The sequence below is a fragment of the Petaurus breviceps genome, unplaced genomic scaffold, assembly GCF_028583685.1.
Source record: "Petaurus breviceps papuanus isolate PSGF00001 unplaced genomic scaffold, PetGlider_PUasm1.0 90903, whole genome shotgun sequence".
Taxonomy (NCBI): Eukaryota; Metazoa; Chordata; class Mammalia; order Diprotodontia; family Petauridae; genus Petaurus; species Petaurus breviceps.
The window spans coordinates 18,427,274-18,445,921 of record NW_027187376.1 but is presented as its reverse complement, the minus strand read 5'-3'; the positions used below and the strand labels follow the sequence as shown (position 1 = coordinate 18,445,921).

Sequence of the window (18,648 nt, the reverse complement as noted above, 5' to 3'; positions counted from 1 at the left end):
TGACCTTTTATCCACTGGAGAATTCTGCATTCCTTTTCTAATTCCACTGTGACCCACTTATTACTGCCATTGACTTATTTACTTTTCTTTAGTATACCTAATGCATGAAAAAGAGCTTCAAAGACCGAAGAAGCTTAAATAATGATTTTATTTAGTTAATGACCTATATTGTGGAATATATAAAGAAATATATGAGAAGAGATTGATATCTTAATTATAATTTTTATATTATCTGGTAGATGCTTTTTTTCCCAGCTAAAACTAATTTCTGGAATGTCTAATCTGAGTCCTGAAATATTTTTATGTGCAAATGGTTTGAGTAGAGAAGGAATTGGAGAAAAATTCAGTTAAATTCAGCAAGAATTTATTAAGACAAAGATAAATGAAATATTCATTGCTCTCAAAGTGTTTAAATTTGACTTTCTTAATAATATTTGGACAGGAAGGAATGCATGTTTCTTTTATTCCATAGTACTGCTACTACTTTAAATTCAGTTTTATTTTATTTTCAATTCTAAATTCTCTTCCCTATCACTCCCTGCCTCCTTTGAAAAGTCAAGAAAAACCCCCTATAAATATGTATAGTCAAGCAAAACAAATTCCTGAATTAGCCATGTTCCCTCCTTCCCCCAAAAAAGGGGGGAGAAGGAAATGAAAAAAAAAGAAAATATATTTCAGTCTGTACTCTTGAGTCCCTCATTTCTCATTTAGAAGTGATTAGCATGTTTCATTATGATTTCTTTCAATTTGTGATGGGTCATTGTGTTGATCAGAGTTCCTAAATCCTTAAGTTTTTTTTTTAATCTTTACACTATTGTTGTTATTGTATAAATTGTCATCCTGATTTTACTCACTTCACTTTGCATCACTTCATACAAGTTTTCCTAGATTTTTCTGCAACTGTCCCCTTAATCATATCTTAGAAGACAATAGTATTCCATTATCTTCATTTACTGTAATTTGTTCAGTCATTCTCCAGTTGATGAGCCAAGAGGAACCCATTGGTCCTGTTTTCAAGGTTATTAGATCCTTATGAGATTCTCCAAAACACTATTATTTTACATCATATACTCTTTAGTGCAGCATAAAAGAATTATATAGCTAAAAATTTTTGTCTCTGCCTCTTGAATTTGGATGGATCTTTGACTGCTTAATCATAAATATACCGAATAAATCAATATTAAATACTTCTCTTTTTCCGTTACCCTTTCCAAATTGTTATAAACATTCTCTGTGCTCTGTCTAGGAATAAACCATGCTTGTTGGAGATTCAGGAAGGTTTTCATTATCTTTATTTTACATTTAAATTATTTACATGTAATGAACATATGGGTAGCCTTTGGAGAAAGACTACCCAGGATCAGACAAAGGCAAGCCCTTTTATACTGTTCTATTTGAATTTCCCACTTTGTTCCTCCCTCCAGAGCTGGGATTGGTTCCAGCTCTTCTGGGTTACAACTTTCCCCACCTGCCTATTAAGCATACATGTTAATGAAAAGTTGGTGACCATACCCCAGCCCTTGGCCGGTTTGAGCCAGCTTAGCTCTGGACTCTTTACAGATTTCTGCCAGCTATACGATGAGATAGGGGGCTGTAACCTTCCTATCTTATCCTGATTTATGCTTTCCTGTGCACCCTGTTCAATGTCCATTGTTCTTATAGAATCTTGTGGAAACCAAACTGTCAGCATTTCTCACACCATCCCCCATATTTTCATCCTGACTATATGATAGAACAACTGTATGAGAATTCTTATAACTTTTGGAAATTGAAATTAGACAAAGTTGTTAGTGATATTGTCAGATAATAAATAAATTGGTCAAATATATGAGATTCTTAGTCTTTCTACTTGGACACTATGGACTTTTAATATGGTCTAGAGTTTTGCATTACATTGCTGCTTGACTTCTGTGCCATCTTAATTGGCACTTTATGTTTGAGTTATTCAGTAGTAGAGTTCTAGAATTATTAGCTCCTTTCTATATAAGAAACGAAAATGTAAACTGGATGATTCTATCCTGTTACTTTCCTTAGATGATGGACTACCAAGTGATTGGGTATATGAATGCTTATCACCTACCAATTCAGTTCGTTATAGTTTTTTTATGCCAATATATCAGTTTGTTAGGAGTCATTGATTTTGTCATTGTAGGAATTTTCTCCACATCACAGACTCTAACCTATCTATAATTTAATAGAATAAACTTGAATTTAATAACTCACGCAAAGATTGAATGGTTGTAAGAATTTTTAACTTATTCAAACTCTGCATGGAGAGGGATAGTGACATTACTTTAGATTATAATTATACATCATTCAAAAAATTCTGTAAAGAAAGTGGAAAATGACTTTTATATCCAAAAAATATTTATAGTAGTTATTTTTGTACTTTGTATTTTGTTGAATTGGAAACTATTGAATGGGGTACCTATCAATTGGGCAGCATCCAAACAAATTCTAGTATATGAATGTAATGGAATAGTTTTGTGTCATAAGCAGTGTTGAAAGGGACAGTTTTAGAGAACTCTGACAATATTTGTCATTCATAGTGCTGTGAATAGACTCAGGAGAGCAATTTATACAATAAGAATAGCATTGTAATGAAAAATAACTTTGAAAGATTTAATACTGATAACATCATGACTGATCATGATTCTAGAATACCAATGAAGCTTGCCAGACGCCTCCTGACAGAGATGTGATATATTTAGATGCAGAAGGAATCATGCATTTTTAGACATGGCCATTATGGGAATTTGTTTTGCTTGGTTATGCATATTACAAGGGTTCTTCTTGCCCCACCCCTCCTTTCTCTTTCTCTTACTCACTTGGCTGGGAAGAATGTGGGAGGGAGAGGAAATACTTGATAACTGAAAAATAAAAGTTCAAAAATCATATGTCTAAATCTTAGTAATGGATTGTACAGTCTGCTTTTTAAATTTGGACATATCATTGGATATGAGTTATCTCTGCTGTAAGATGAAGGAGATAGAGCTAGAAAGGCTATTAGGGATGGTGGCATAAATTAGAGTTTAATTATGTTATTTCTTTAAAAAACATCCTTAATATGATAATTTTCCTTTTTCAGAAAGACCCAGACTACCTGAAGCTATGGTTGGAGAGTTTTGTTTCTAGCTATGAGCAATTCTTAGATGTGGACTTTGAAAAGCTGCCCACTCGGTATGTAGAAACATACTGGTCTTCATGGAGTATCAAGGAAGAATCTAACTGGGTATCAGAATCCTATCTTTAGAAATAACTTAATTATTTTAAAAATAATATTTTCAACCCTGCCTAATTAAAGATTATTTTAATTGGTAACAATATGTCAACAGTTGATAAATATATAATAGCAAATGTATAATCTTGTTAAATTAAACATTGTAAATACCACAACCAAAAGGAGAGGAGCAAAACTCTGTAAACTCTGAATGGGAGTTGGGGAATGCCAAGGCATGGCATTTTAGTTCAAGGAGCTCAGGATTGAGCATACTTGGAATTTGACATTGAAAAAATGGTACAAATTCTGAAATGATGATGCAAGATGTTATCCATTATACTAAGTGCCTACCTAGTAATTGTCAACTGAAGCCTATTGAGAGATTCCCCCCCACCCTTATTTCATAATTGAAGTAATACCATGTAGCGCTGTTTTAGAGCCAGCTTTGCTAGAATGTGTCTATTGGGTAAAATGAAGATTATCTGCAAATAGAAAAGGGCTTAAATAGGTATAAATAAAGAGAATTACTCATACTTTATTAATAAGGATAGAGTATTTGGAATGTTGTTACTTAATGACTGCTTTTGGTAATATAGGAAAATACCGCTTGAGAAATTGTACGTGTTTTTAGATTTTGTTTTGGCCAGGGCTTACTATTTTCATATATTAGATTGAAAAGTTGTAATTTTTTTGTTAGTTGAATTTTTCTATCATATCTCATTAGCTTTATAGCAGAGATTTATAAAAATGAGGAATCTCACCACATATCAAGTGGGATAGAAATTAAAGAATACAAAGCAGCAATGCAAAACAATGCCAAACTGGAAAAAAAAATTATATTATAGATATATACTTTTAACTTTTTTATAGTATTCATAAAACTTTCTGGATAGTCTGATTTGACAGGGTCCTTACATTTACATAGTTGGGTGTAAATTTTACATGCTTTTTCTCATCTTGGAAAAAAATGTTTTGTTACTTATAGTGGAAGATCCTTGACAGAAATTAATTATATCATGTTTACACACACATACATATCTCCATAAACATGCATAGTTATGAGAATAATGGTATAATTCCTCAGATTTAAAAAAAAATTTTCCCCACTTAATAGTACTGTATTTTTTACCAATTACATGTAAAGATAGTTTTTTAACAATCACTTTTACAAGATTTCAAGTTCCAAATTTTTTTCTCCCTTCCCATCCTCTGCTCCAAGATGGCAATCTGATGTAGGCTATACATGTACAATCATATTAAACATTTCCACATTAGTAATGTTGTGAAAGAAGAATCAGAATAAAAGGGAAAAATCATGAGAAAGGGGGAAAAAAAAGAGAAAATAGTATACTTCAATCTGCATTCAGATTCTGTAGTTCTTTCTCTGGATGTGGATAGCATTTTCCATCATGAGTCTTTTGGAATTGTCATATAAAAGAGGTACCTAGGTGGTGCAGTGAATAGAGCACTGGTCCTGGAGTCAGGAGGACCTGAGTTCAAATCCAGCCTCAGACACTTAACATAAAAACTAGCCATGTGACTTTGTGCAAGTCACTTAACCCCAATTGCCTTGCCTTCCCCCTCCAAAAAAAAAGAAAAGCTTATTGCTTTTAAAAATAAGCAGTTTTTCTGTCATAATGAAAAGAGAAGTCCCAAATGAGAGAATCTGTAATAACTTTGGCAGGCACAGTGGCTTCATGTCTGGTCTGAAAAGGGTATTTAGAGCCCTTAGAAAAAGATGACTAAAAGCAGATATAAACATCTAAAACTAAGAAGCATTTGAGGGTCTTTTCAGGTTTATAAGGAGGAGAAGCTGAAGAAAGGTGGTAGTGAGGGTTTTAACATCTTAACTCTAAAATGGGCAGTTTAGCTGAAACCCAGTGCAGACTGAAACAGGGAAAGTGGAGCAGTTTCAAAGATTAGAAAATCTTAAAAGAGTTGGTCACAATTAAAGTGGTTTTTAAAAAATTCTACTTTTATATATGGCCTATTTTATTGTTTAGAAGCATGAAGTATGCCTGTCTGATTTATTGTCTAGATTAAGGTATTTAAACAAATAAACCAACTCAGCATGAATTAGTATATTCGACGTTTCCCCGTTTTTAATTACCCTTTTTGGGAGGTATGTCTACTCTCAGTCTCCATGCTGTTCTAATGCAGGATCATCTTGTGGCAGCTATCATTTGTGAAGATATAATGCCTGGGAAGAATCAAAAAGCTTTCCTAGAACTTGACCTGAAACCTCATGGATTGCACATTAACCCTTAAAGGTCTTTCTTTTTTTTTTCCCACCTTGCATTATAGAGTGGATGATATGCCTCCTGGAATATCTCTTCTTCCTGACAATATTCTTCAGGTTCTAAGAAGCCAGCTACTGCAGTGTGTGCAAAAAATGGCAGATGGACTAGAAGAGCAACAACAGGCCTTGTCAGTTCTCCTTGTTAAGTTCTTCATAATCCTTTGCAGGTATCTGACATTTAGGCAGGAGTCAATCACCTCCTGTTGTCATGATTGTTTTGTCATTTCAGTCATGTCCAACTCTTCATGACCCAATTGGGGTTTTCTTGGCAAAGATAATGGAATGGTTTGCTGTTTACTTCTCTAGCTCATTTTTTCAGACGAGGAAACTGAGGCAAACAGGGTTGTGTCTTGCCCAGGTAGTGGGGTGGGTGCCCAGCTAGTAAGTACCTGAGGTAAAGTTTGAACTCAGGTCTTTTGATTTTAGGGCCAGTAGTCTATCCACCTAACTTCCTGTTTGTCGTGAAAATACTATCTAAATGATAACTCATTTATCATGTATTTTCAGTTGATTTTAGTCTTAAAAAAATGTAGTAGTAGTTTTATAATCTAGTTACTAATGTTAATTTTTGAAAGTTACCCAGTGATTGCCTGTCAGCTGTAGTTTTTTTTTTTTTTAAAAGCAGTTGAGGTTAAGTAACTTGCCCAAGGTTACATGGCCAGTTTTTTTTGTGTAGGGGTGTTAAGTACCTGAGGCCAGAACCAATCCCAGGTCCGCCTGACTCAGGGGCCAGCGCTCTTACTCGCTGTGCCACCTAGCCTCCCCTAAACTTCCAGGAATCTTTTTCTTTTTTTTTTTTCTTTTTGGAGAGGGGAAAGCTGGGCAATTGGGGTTAAATGAGTTGTCCAAGGTCACATGGCTAGTAAGTGTTAAGTGTCTGAGGCCACATTTGAACTCAGGTCCTCCTGACTCCAGGGCTGGTGCTTTATTCACTGCACCACCTAGCCACCCCCTGCCAACTGTAGTTTAATGCTTAGTATGAGTTAACAGCACAATGTAACTGCCAAAACCACTAATGCAATCTTAGAAATATTGTAATATTAGAAATATTGTATACAGAACAAGGGAAAACGAATTAATGATCGGACTCTTCTCTACATTGTTTAGATTACCCTTGTCAAACTCACATATAAAACAAATCAGATTAAAATATGATTGGGAAATGTTTAACAAAATAAGTGTGCAGTACAACAGAGATAATCATAGCTTGTGGTTTTCTAAGCCCATGTGCAACTGGCAGCAATCTATTTCCAGTTGAGTTTGGCCATGCCCAGCCATGCCCCAAATAGTTTCCTCCAATCCAATCCCTGTATTTTCTGAGGAATTTGCCAAGTTAGATTTGGAGGACAACAGTAGGGTCTAGTAGAATAGAAGCTAGATTTAGAGTCATAAGACCTTGGGATGAATCCAGGAGTTATTATTTACTACTTAGATCTTGGGTGAAGCTGTTCACTACATTTAGACTTTAATTTGAGAATTCAGTGCATTTCTGAGAGACAGTTGTCCATTTTAGCTGCAAGATAGAATATGCAGAAGGGAAAATGAGAAGTTAGGTCGGAAAGGTAGGATATGTTATGGAGGGGCTTGAAAACTAGACAGAGTAGTTTGAACCTAAGCAAAGAAGTGAATAGAAAGCTATTGGAGATTTCTTTTAGCAGAGTAATGACATAATAAATCACCATTGATATGTTTTTTTTCCCGTTTTTTCAAATGCTTTAACAACTTCTGATTGATATCATTCATTTCCACCAGATTTTGAGTTACAAATTTTCTCCCTGTTTTTCCCCTACCCACCGCCCCAAAATAGCAGTCCCACAGGATATCCCCACCTTCAATCTGCTCTCTCCCATATTTTTCCCCATACCCCTTTCGACTTTTCCAGTAGGGCATGGTGGATCTCTATGCCCCAGTGCCTGTATATCTTATTTCCCAATTACATATAAAATAGTATTAATAATAGTATATATATTTAAACATTTGATTTTAAAACTTTGAATTCCAGATTCATTCCTTTCCTCCCTTGTCACCCACCCTTACTGGGAAGATAAGCAGTTCAGTATAGGTTATACATGTATAGCTAATGCAAAACAATAACATAGTAGATATATTGTAAAAGACTGACTATATTTTCCTCCTTCCTATCCCACCTCCCACTTGTTCTATTCTCTACTTTGATCCCATTCCTTTTCAAAAGTGGGTGCTTCCAACTTCCCTCCCCCCCCAGCCTGCCCTCCCTTCTATCATCCCCCCTCTGATCCCCTTCCCCCCTACTCTCCTGTAGGGTGGGATACCCTATTTAGTGTGTATGTCATTCCCTCCCCAAGCCAAATTCGATGAGAATAAGGTTGACCCATTCCCTTTTGCCTTCCTATTCTTCCCCTCCATTGTAACCATTTTCCCTTGCCTCTTCTATATGAGATAGTTTACCGCATTCTGTCTCTCCCCATCTCTTCTCATTATATTCCTCTCACCTCTTAATTTCACATTTTAAGTATCATCCCTTCCTATTAAATTGGTCCTGTGCCCTCTATCTATGTATACTTGTAAACATACACACATTCACATGTATTCATATGCCCATATACCCTCATATATAGACATATATATATATGTGTATATATATATATATATATATATATATATATATATACATACATATATATTTCTATTCCCTTCAACTATTTTCATACTGAGAAAAGTTTCATCAGTTACAATTACTGTTTTTCCATGTCGGAATGTTAATAGTTCAACTTTGGTAAGTTCCTTATGATTTTTTTCCCGTTTACCTTCTCATGCTTCTCTTGCTTGTATCTGAATGTCAAATTTTCTATTCAACTCTGTTTTTTTCATCAAGAATGCTTGAAAGTCCTCTATTCCACTGAATGACCATATTTTCCCCTGAAACAGGATACTCAGTTTTTCTGGGTAGGTGATTCTTGGTTTTAATCCCAGCTCCTTTGACCTCCGGAATATCACATTCCAAGCCCTTCGATCCCTCATTGTAGAAGCTCTCAGATCCTGGGTTTTCCTGATTATGTTTCTACAATATTCAAATTGTTTCTTCCTGGCTCCTTGTAATATTCTCTCCTTAACCTGGGAGTTCCAGAACCTGGCTATCATATTCCTAGGAGTTTTGTTTTTGGGATCTTTTTCAGGAGGTGATCGGTGGATTCTTTCAACCTCTATTTTCCCCTCTGGTTCTAAAATGTCAGGGCAGTTTTCTTTGAGAACTTCCTGGAGGATGATTTCTAGGTTCTTACTTTGATCATGGCTTTCAGGTAGTCCAATAATTTTTAAATTATCTCTCCTGGATCTATTTTCCAGGTCAGTGGCTTTTCCCATGCAGTATTTCACATTGCCTTCTATTCTTTCATTTGCTTGGATCTGTTTAACAGCATCTTGATTTCTCATAAAGTCATTAGCTTCCATTTGCTCCAATTTAATTTGGAAGCAATGATTCTCCTCAGTGAGTTTTTGAGATTCTTTTTCCATCTGGCAAATTTGGCTTTTTAAGGCATTCTTCTCATTGCCTTTTTGAGCCTCTTTTGCCAATTGAGTTAGTCTATTTTTTAAGGTGTAATTTTCCTCAGTCAGGCAACATGTTGACTCTCATTTCATAATTTTCTTTCATCGTTCTCATTTCTCTTCCCAATTTTTCCTCCACTTCTCTTATCTGCTTCTTAAGGTCCTCTATGGCCTGTAACGAGCTTGTATTTTCCTTTGAAGCTTTTTGTGCAGGAGTTTTGACTTCACTGTCTTCCTCCTGTTCCATGCTTTGCTCCTTTTTGTCCCCAAAATAGGAGTGTAATGTTGGCATCTTCTGTCTGCTTTGTTTCCTTTGCCTGGTCATGTCGCCCCTCAGTCGCTTGACCCCTGGGCTTTTTGCCACAGTGGGACTCTGCCACCAGACAGGGCAGCTTTCGTCCCAAACGCTGGGGTTTTCCCAGCTGCCAGAAGTATTACTTGGGTGCCTTCTCTGAGGCCTCCACACACTTTGGCAAGCTGGACACACACCCCAAGACCTCCACCCTAGACTGCAATCCAGATCCAAGCAGGTTAAAGCAAGAGCGATTACCCCTCAGACTGGTGCTTGGTCCCCCTACACTCTGCAGGCCAGGAGCTGAAGCTGCCATGTGGCGCTGGCTGGCTGTTCCAGGTGTCTCAGCAGCCGATGCACTCCCACTTACTGGGTCCCAAAGTCCAGACTGCACTGACCTCTCACTTTGTCCTTTGCCTCTTTGTGTTGATAAATCTGGAAATGACCACAGCTGCTGCTAATCTGGAGTCCCTCAGGCCGGGGGCTGGTCAGGCCCACCCTGGGGCTAAAACCTCTGGCTCTGCTCCCAGAGCTCTGTGCTGGCCAATTCCTGCTGGCCTGCCAGGCTGTCCTCAGTAGGAGGTTAGCTTCTCTGTGTCATTTTGTGGGTTCTGCAGCTCCAAAGTTTCTTCAGAGTCCCCTTTTTACATTGATTGGGAAGGTGGAAGCTGGAGACGCTCAGAGGTCTTGCTTCTACTCTGCTATCTTGACTCTGCCCATTGATAGGTTTAAACAAATTATATCAAAATTTCCTCACTGACAGCTTTATGTGAAAGACCAGAAGGCTAGAAAATGGAAGTGAGAAAGACTGGCAAGGAAAAGAGTTTAGAGAACAGGAGAGTTGACATGCATGTTCCTACTTGTGAAATAAAAACCAAGAAGAAAATAGGTGATTCTGATGGCCATATCTAGTTGGATTGGGGTGGGAGAGAACATGGAGGTGGCCAGGCCTGTAAAGAGGTCATTATAATAATTCAGATAGGTGGTAATGTGTGTCTACATTATTTTAAGAAAGAGATGGCACAATTTCATGGTATCATGTTAGACTTCAATTTTTAAAAATAAATGTTATTGGTATCTTTTTAAAAAATATCATTTACATCTCCCATTGTATCCCAACTACCTCCTTCCAGAAATGCCATCCCTTGTAATAAGGAAGAAAAAAATAGATCAGCATAACTAACCAACATATTGAAAAATCTGATGCTAGATGTAGGGTTCCACATCTTTAGTCTCTCACTTCTTTAAAAAAGCCAGGAAAGGTATCTTTTTATATATTTTTGGGGGGCCAAGCTTGAGGTGCAGTGGATAGAGTGTTGGACTTGGAGTCAGGAAGACCTGAGTTCTAATATTGCTTTAGACAAGTTGTGTAACCTTGGGCAAGTTACCTCTGAATAATTTTGAACTGCTTTGTATAATGGTTGGACAAATTCATAGCTTCAGTAGCAGTATATTAGTGTTCCATCTTTGTCATTTTTGTCAGTTTGTTGACAGCCTTAGGGTTGTTTTTATCTGTTTTTTTTTTTTAATGCCTTTTTTGGAGGGGCAGTTGGGGTTAAGTGACTTGCTCAAGGTCACACGGCCAGTAAGTGTTAAGTGTCTGAAGTCGGATTTGAACTCAGGTCCTCCTGACTCCAGGATGCTCTATTTACTATGCCACCTAGCTTCCCTTTTAGGGTTATTTTTATCTGCATTTTTCCTATTGTGGTTTGAAGCATTCTTTCATATGTCTACTTTAGTTGCTATAAAGTCATAAAAGATAGAGTAAACTCTCCCTTCAAAGACCTTATAGTCTAGTTGGTCTCTCATCCTAGTTCAGGCCCTTACCTTCTTTCCCATGGACTCCTAAGCTCCTAATTGATCCCTTTGCTTTGAGTTTCTCCCCTATTTAATATATCTTCCACTTAGTTGCCTGAAGAGTTAAGGGGAATATAAGATCTTCCCTGTCCATTTACAGGCCTATGTGACCACAGTGTGTTCCCTTTTTCCCTAAGAACATGGGCTGTGTTCCCAGGTCTAAAGGTACACAGGTGTTTCAATTACTGATGTCTTGCTGCTTTGAACTCCAGCCCAGTTCACAACAGTGATACATTCTATGCTGAAGCACATAGAACCCATCACGTGAAAACTCTATGTATATTCAGGGAGATTTATATTGCCTGGGGGGATGAACTTGCCTTAGGAGGAGCTTGCTTAGGGGAAAGCTTGCTTATAGGGAGGCTTGCTTGGAAGAAGGCTTTTACACCTTTTGGTACTGAGCCAATTAGGCACTGAGCCACTATGCCCTCTGGCTCTGAGACTATTAGTTGAAAGTGTATGTATGTGTGTGTATGTGTGTGTGTGTGTATTATATGTGTATATATATATATATATATATATATATATATATATATATATATATACATATTCTGAGGTGAGATATTGCCTTGGGGGCTCATGGAAGGAAGTTTAGCCATTATTAAGTGCCCCCCTCTTGCCTCTGAATGTGAGTCACTCATCAAGGTTTGGAGAGGAGATCTCTCATACCAATCCTCCACTGGAACATTGTTTAATTAAAGTAAGATCCTTAACCCCTTTGAAGTTGTCTTTCCTTTAAAAAAACAGATCAAAGAACCTGTGCTAGCAGCCCTCCTGTGTGCTGGTGTTATTGGTCTCCACAGCAGCTGCAAGTATCATTAATGCTACACTGCCACACCGATATTTTTAAAGCGTAGATCCAACTATGTCACCTCTTTGCTTATGTGGTTCCCTGTTGCTTCTAGGGTAAAATGCAGTCTTTTTACTCAAGTGTTTAAAGTGCAGGGGAATCTTTAATTGCCATTACTATCACAAGTGCTCAATTTGACTCTAGCCTACCTTTACGTTTTATTATACAATGATATACACTGCCTTTTGACCAAACTAGTTTCTTTTTTTTTTTTTTTGATGACTGACATTCTATTTCTTCCCCTCAGGCCATTTGCAGAAGCTGTCTCCCATCCATGATCTCCCTTCCTCACCTCCACCAGTTTACCTCAAGTACCACCCTTTTATTTAAAGCCTTTTCTGATCTCTTCCCCCCTCCCAGTTGCCAGTGTTCCCTCTAATTAATTTGCATTTAGAGAATATTTTGTTTTTGTTTCTGTGTATATATATTGCTTCCTTCTTTTTTTGTTTTTAATATCTCTGTATCTCCAGTGTCTGGCACCTGTTAGGTGTTTAATAAAAGCATGTTAAGTAAATGAATGAGTGAAGAAATAAATTGAAATAAACTATATAACTTTAAAAAGTTGATTAGTTGTGCCAAATACATGGGAAAGCAAAATAGAAATTATAGAGATGTAGAATTGTTTTTCATAATATTTAACTTAAAACTTCTCTCCTGTGCTTTAAGGTAATTGCTTCTAATTTTCTTTTGGATTGTTTCAGAATTAGTCTTGTGATTAGAAAAATTCAAATTCTACTAAGGCATTTTACTAGATGTCTACAGAGAATATATGAAATAGAAGACTAGAAGGACTTCCTCCCAGAGAACTTCAAAATCTGTTTGTTAAGTAGAACAGGAGAATTGAATTATAGAATAATGGAATATTGGAGTTGACAGTAGCATTCAATATGCTCTAGTTTAATTATTTTACTTTATTTTAAAAAAAATTTGTTAATACCTTTACATTTTTATGCCATTTCCTGATATAAAAAAATAGTTGAACAAAGCTAATGTTTCTGACAATGTATGCAACATTCTACTCCCATAGTTCCCCATCTACCAGGTGAAGAAACTACATTTCATCATTTGTTTTCTGGGGCCATATTTGGTCATTGCATTTAGCCTGAGTTCAGCTAACTTTTAGTTTTTTTTAAATTTATGTTATTGTAATCACTGTAGATATGGATCTCTTGGCTTTGCTTCCTTCACTCCGTAGCAGTGCATAATTTTCCTGTGTTTCTCTGAATTTATAATTTCTTGTGGATATAAAAATATCCCATTACATTCATGTACTACAATTTGTTAAGCCATTCCCCAGTAAACTTTGTTTCCAGTTTTTTTTGCTATGAATATTTTTATGTACATGAGTCTTTTTTTTATCTCTTTGGAGCATATGCTTGGTACTACTATTGTGGGATTGAATCATGTCATTGTTTTAATGACTTTTTTTCATGTAATTCAAATTTGTTTTCTTGTACAACCTATCTACTTCTTTTACACATGAGACTGAGGTGTGAAAAAGTAAAGTGAGTTAATCATGATTCCACCACTCAGTGAGAATACAGCCAGGATCACACTCCAGTCTCTTGGTTCCTAAGCCAATGTTGCCTCTCTTTGGCACTTGAAGTCTAAGTTTTCCTGTGTTTATCTTGTAAGGTTCAAATACTGTTTAAGGTCAGTTTTTATTCAGAGTCTCATTTTCAAGTTTCTTGATTGATCTCATGTTTCATTTTTTATATTGCTTAAATTAAAATTAAGCTAGATGGTTGCTTTTTGTCTAATGCTTACATAAAGCTTTTGTATTTTATTCTTATATTTCCATATAAATTACTATAATTCTTATTTTCTTACAGAAACCTGTCTAATGTGGAAGAAATTGGAACTTGTTCCTACATTAATCATGTTATCACCATGACAACACTCTATATTCAGCAAGTAGGTGTGGACTAACATTTCCTTAAAAATGTAATAGGAGAAAATAGATTGTTTGCATTTGCTTTTGTAGTATAGTATATGGAGTAAAATGTTTTCAGAGATTTAGTAATTTTTAAGAGGAATTTATAAAGGTATATGCAGCTCCATTTTTTTATATCTTCACATTTAAAATAAGCATTTATTAACATGATTTATTTAGAATTAGCTGATTTTAATTTAAAAAATCAATATTGTTAGAAAAATTGACATTAATATATGCCAGAGAATTCTTGACCAATGATTCATTTATCATGTATCCTAATAAGGGAATTATTTATTTAAAAGATTTTTTACATTTATTTTAAATGCTCTATGTGGAAAATCCACAGTTTTTAGGAGTCTGTTCAGTTTAGATAAATATTAAATGATCCTAATTTACCTTGATAGGAATATATTCTTTTATATTAGAAAATTAGACTTTTTTGAATTAATAAATGAAAATTTTGTGGATTTTTATTTGTCAAGTTAAATTTTGGTATTTAATTATCTTTTCTTAGCTAAAAAGCAAAACAAAAGAGAAAGACGTGGCGGATCAGACTTCTATTGAAGAATTTGTAAGACATGCACTGGCTTTTTGTGAGAGTTTGTATGACCCATATCGAAACTGGAGGCATAGAATTGCAGGGTATGTCACATAGTATCATAAATTATAATGTGTTATTTCACATAATTTGAGAATATGGTAGTAATACCTTCTATTCTCTGGGAAAACAGTTGAAAAGTTATAGATAAAAGCTCCACAGACTAAAATTTTGGGCCACAGTATAAGTTGGAGACAATAAATGCTTGGTAGAAGCTATTTTAAGGTGATTAAATTTATAATGATGGAATTCCTCACTTGTGTCTAATTTAGAATCTTAAAAAGTCACCTGAGACTATAAGAGAAGGTGTATGACTTGCCCGTGGTCATACAACTAGGAAGTGTTGAAGGGGTGACTTTAACCCATCTTCCTGATTCCAAGTCCTGAACTCTATCTCTTGTTCCTCTTTTAATTAAAGTAAGAGTTATGAAAAATAAGCTCCTAGTTACCGCTTAAGTGGTACATTGTTAAGCTTAGGGCTTATCTATCTCCACTTATACGTCTGCTTTCTTTTATACTTCTGGGAGATTGTTTCAGTGTTTTTCCGTGGCTCTTGGGACTTCTTTTGGTCACCTCTCAATGAGAAATTGATATCTATAGACCTCTTTGCATTTTCTTCCCTTTCTAGTCTTTCTCCTTTACCAAGACCATGCTTGGTCAGTTGCTTAGTGTGCTTAGTCCTCTTGCACATTCTGCCTCATGGTTCCCAACAAACCCTTAATAGAGTCTCTTAAAATGGAGACAAAAATGCACTTTAATCTTTACCCTTTCTTTAATTCATTCAGTTGGTCACTCTCTTTCTGAGCTGGTGGGTATTTCTTTCCTACTTTTCCTACTTATACCAGAGGTTTCCTAATAGTGAACTTTTTTTTTCCTAAATATTTTAACACCGTTAGACCAAACAGAATGCTTAGAGTTTTCAAAAAGATCATCATAGGAAAGTCTCCTCACAGAAAGTTAGAGAGAGACAGTTTAATATAATAGTCCGAGAGACAGAGAAACTAGAAAGAAAAGAGAACATTTTCTCACAGATGAAAAGAAAACAGGTAAATAGGAATGTGACAACAGATTGGGAATGAGGGACAGAAAAAACTGAAATCCAAGGGCAATTAAAGGTAAATCCATGAATAGTAAGGAAGATTAAAGCATTATATAGGAAGAGAAGGGTGCTCCTCTATCTCTGAAACAGAAGAGTGAAGAAGGATTAGAGATGGAGAGGCAAATGAAGTTTAGAAATCAAGACAATTGGATGTCATAGAATGAGAGCATGGGCTGAGAACTTTGTGGTTTAGGTGAAAGTAACTCAAAGAATTATTCTACTTTTCAGCCTTGTTTATTTCTTAATCAGATTTTGAAGTTAATTGGGCAGTTACAAGAATTTGATTTAGTGAAAAGATAGAAACATTTCTTTACTTTTTTCCTAGTAATTTAGGCATTAGCAGGCTTCCAGAAGGACAAGGAAAATAATGCCAGTTTAAGAAATAATAGAAGATTTTGAGCCTTTTAAAATTGTATTGCTTATGCTGAAGTGAAGCTTAGGCAACATTTAGACTGGCTTCAATGTAATAGCAGTTTTGTCTTCACTTTCAGAATCCTAAATAATTTTAAGGATTCTGCCCTTTTGCTTATTTCCTCAGTGGATATTGAATGTAGGATGATGTTAACTTAAACTTAATATAATTTTAGCCTCCCCCCAACTCAGTGAGATTTGAGAGAAACTTAAAAGGTGTATAACCTTTTCTAATATCAGTCAATTAATTCACAATATGTTATCAATTTATGAAGTACTTGCTCTTTACCTAGCACTGGGATAGACATAAAATAGTGTTTATTAAACACTTAAATGTGTGCTATTGTGGTTATGGTAAAAAAAAATGAACTTAAATAGGTTCAGTACCAGCTTTCAAAGAGTTTAATAAATATTTACTCATATAGCACTTGGAGGTTTACAAAAGTACTTTCCTTACAAAAGCTTTACGTCATTGGTAGAGCAAATGTTGTTACCCTAGTTTTCAGTTAAGGAAACATGCCCAGAAAATAAGTAATTTGTGATGACACAACACTAAATGTAGAACTTGGTTTTGAAGTTGTTTTCAGTTCAAATTTTTTCTTTCATATTGCTTTATTACATCTGAGGATGTATTTGAAATTGTTTTCCTACCCCTTTTTGATTTATGTTGCTAGATTATCAGTTAAGTGCTACAATTAAAGGAATTCTCATTTATGTCTGTCTACTGTATCTAATACAGGTAGTTTAGAGTGAATTATGTGTCACAAACTGTAGAAGTACATTTTCTTTCTGCTTATCAGCTGAGGATGTTCATTATTGCTTTTGGTAGCACACATGTTATGAAGAGATTAAAATATTAGATTTGTTAGTGGTCTTTCACTAAATTTACATAAGTTTATAAAATGTAAATAGACATGGAGAGGTTCTAACTACAAGTCTGTACCTACTTGTAGATGATCTAAATTGATTTTAATTTGCACTATCTTTGTTACCTAGTAAGTTAAAAGGAATTTAGTTTAAAAGGATCTTTTTCCCTCAGTTGACAGAGTTTGAAATAATAAACCAAAAGGAAATCTTTTATTTCTGTGAAGCTGTGTTCATTTCATGATACCTGAATAGATAGGACTTCACAAAGGGTTATACAGAATTATTCTACAATTCTCTAATTGGGCTTAAAATACATAGGAAAATAAAGATAATCCTTCATTTTCTGTTTTTTATATATGTTCCAAGTCAGAGTTGTCAGAGTCTTTGAGCAGACTCCCAAAAAATTCCAGCCAAAACCAGATTAAAGTGTAATTGGGAAATGTTTAACAAAATAAAAATATAGTGCAACAAAGATACCATTAATTTGTCATTTTCTAAGTCATTTTGCTGCAGGATCCCTTTCCATTTGAGTTTCACACTACTGTTCTAAGTGATATTTCTAGATTCTTCTTTATCTGCTTTTAATATTTCATTGCTATAAGCATAGTCTTAGAAATGTGAGAGGTGGGGGACTGGTATCTGATATCATCCCTGGCAAGCCTGGCTATTCTGGTAAAACCTCCTTCCAGTCGACAGGAACTCTGCCCTTCTCACTGGGCCTATTCTATGGTGAAGCCTAGAGGCTGAGAACCTTTAGATACTTGAAATCCAGGAGTCCAGGATTGGAGGTCAAGAAGATGTGTGACCCTGGGTATCTTCAAGTCTAATATATTCTAGTTTCAAATTCTTGAAGACTGCATGTTTTTGATACTTCAGGAACATGCTGGACCAGGCCCAGGGGAGTGTGGGGTGGGCATGGGGGTGACCTAAGGCGATTGATAAATTATCATTATGGAGTTCCAATCTTTTCAGTTAAATTGTTAAAACTGCAACACAATTTTCTTTATTTTTTTTTAACACGAATTTTCTTTATGAGTAAGAATTTCATAGTAAAGTTCATTCTCAATATCAAATTGGAAAGAAACTTGGATGCCTTATTTTTGTAAATTAGCAGAAGCTTGCTTTTGTGGATAAAAGACGCTTTGCAATTGTTAAATTTTTTCAAAGCAGTAAAATACACATTGGTGTTGATCCTATTCTAGACAAAGACCATCATATTGATTTATTGTTCAAAATCTAAAAAAAAAACCCCTAAGTTTATATATTGGGTTTTCATTATCCTTTTGATTTATTCAGAAATATCTTGGTGTATGTTTGTACGTCTTCTAGTTGTTCTTCATTGATATTTTTTAAAAAATTTATGTTTAAATGCAGAAAGAGCCTCAGTACTGTGGAAAAAAGCAGACAGAAATACAAGCCAGCTTCTCTCACAGTGGAGTTCATTCCTTTCTTTTACCGTAAGTAACACTTTCAGTTTATTAGTGTCATAGTTTTCTTCTGGTACCCATTCTGCTATAATTGTTAAATTTACAAAGCGAAGATTGTTTGACACAGCAGACAAACATTTATTAAGTGTGTACTGTGTGTAATGTTCCTATGGTAGAATAATTAATTCATTCTTTGTATCCCATGTTGTCAGTTTTATAAATTATTCGTAAAGCACATGTAATTTTCATACTAAGTAGAAAGTTAAA

General features: G+C 35.3%; 1 protein-coding gene across 4 annotated transcripts in view; it reads left to right on the top strand.

The window, feature by feature from the left end:
• The window catches only part of NBEAL1 (neurobeachin like 1), a 204,769-nt gene that overhangs the window by 35,097 nt on the left and 151,024 nt on the right, over window positions 1–18,648 (top strand). For all 4 annotated transcript variants that reach the window (XM_069075326.1, XM_069075329.1, XM_069075327.1 and 1 more), the window contains 5 exons: window positions 3,089–3,180; window positions 5,525–5,686; window positions 13,876–13,957; window positions 14,494–14,621; window positions 18,329–18,411. In XM_069075326.1, the coding sequence (XP_068931427.1) occupies window positions 3,089–3,180; window positions 5,525–5,686; window positions 13,876–13,957; window positions 14,494–14,621; window positions 18,329–18,411 (547 nt within the window). The remainder of the gene's footprint in view (window positions 1–3,088; window positions 3,181–5,524; window positions 5,687–13,875; window positions 13,958–14,493; window positions 14,622–18,328; window positions 18,412–18,648) is intronic.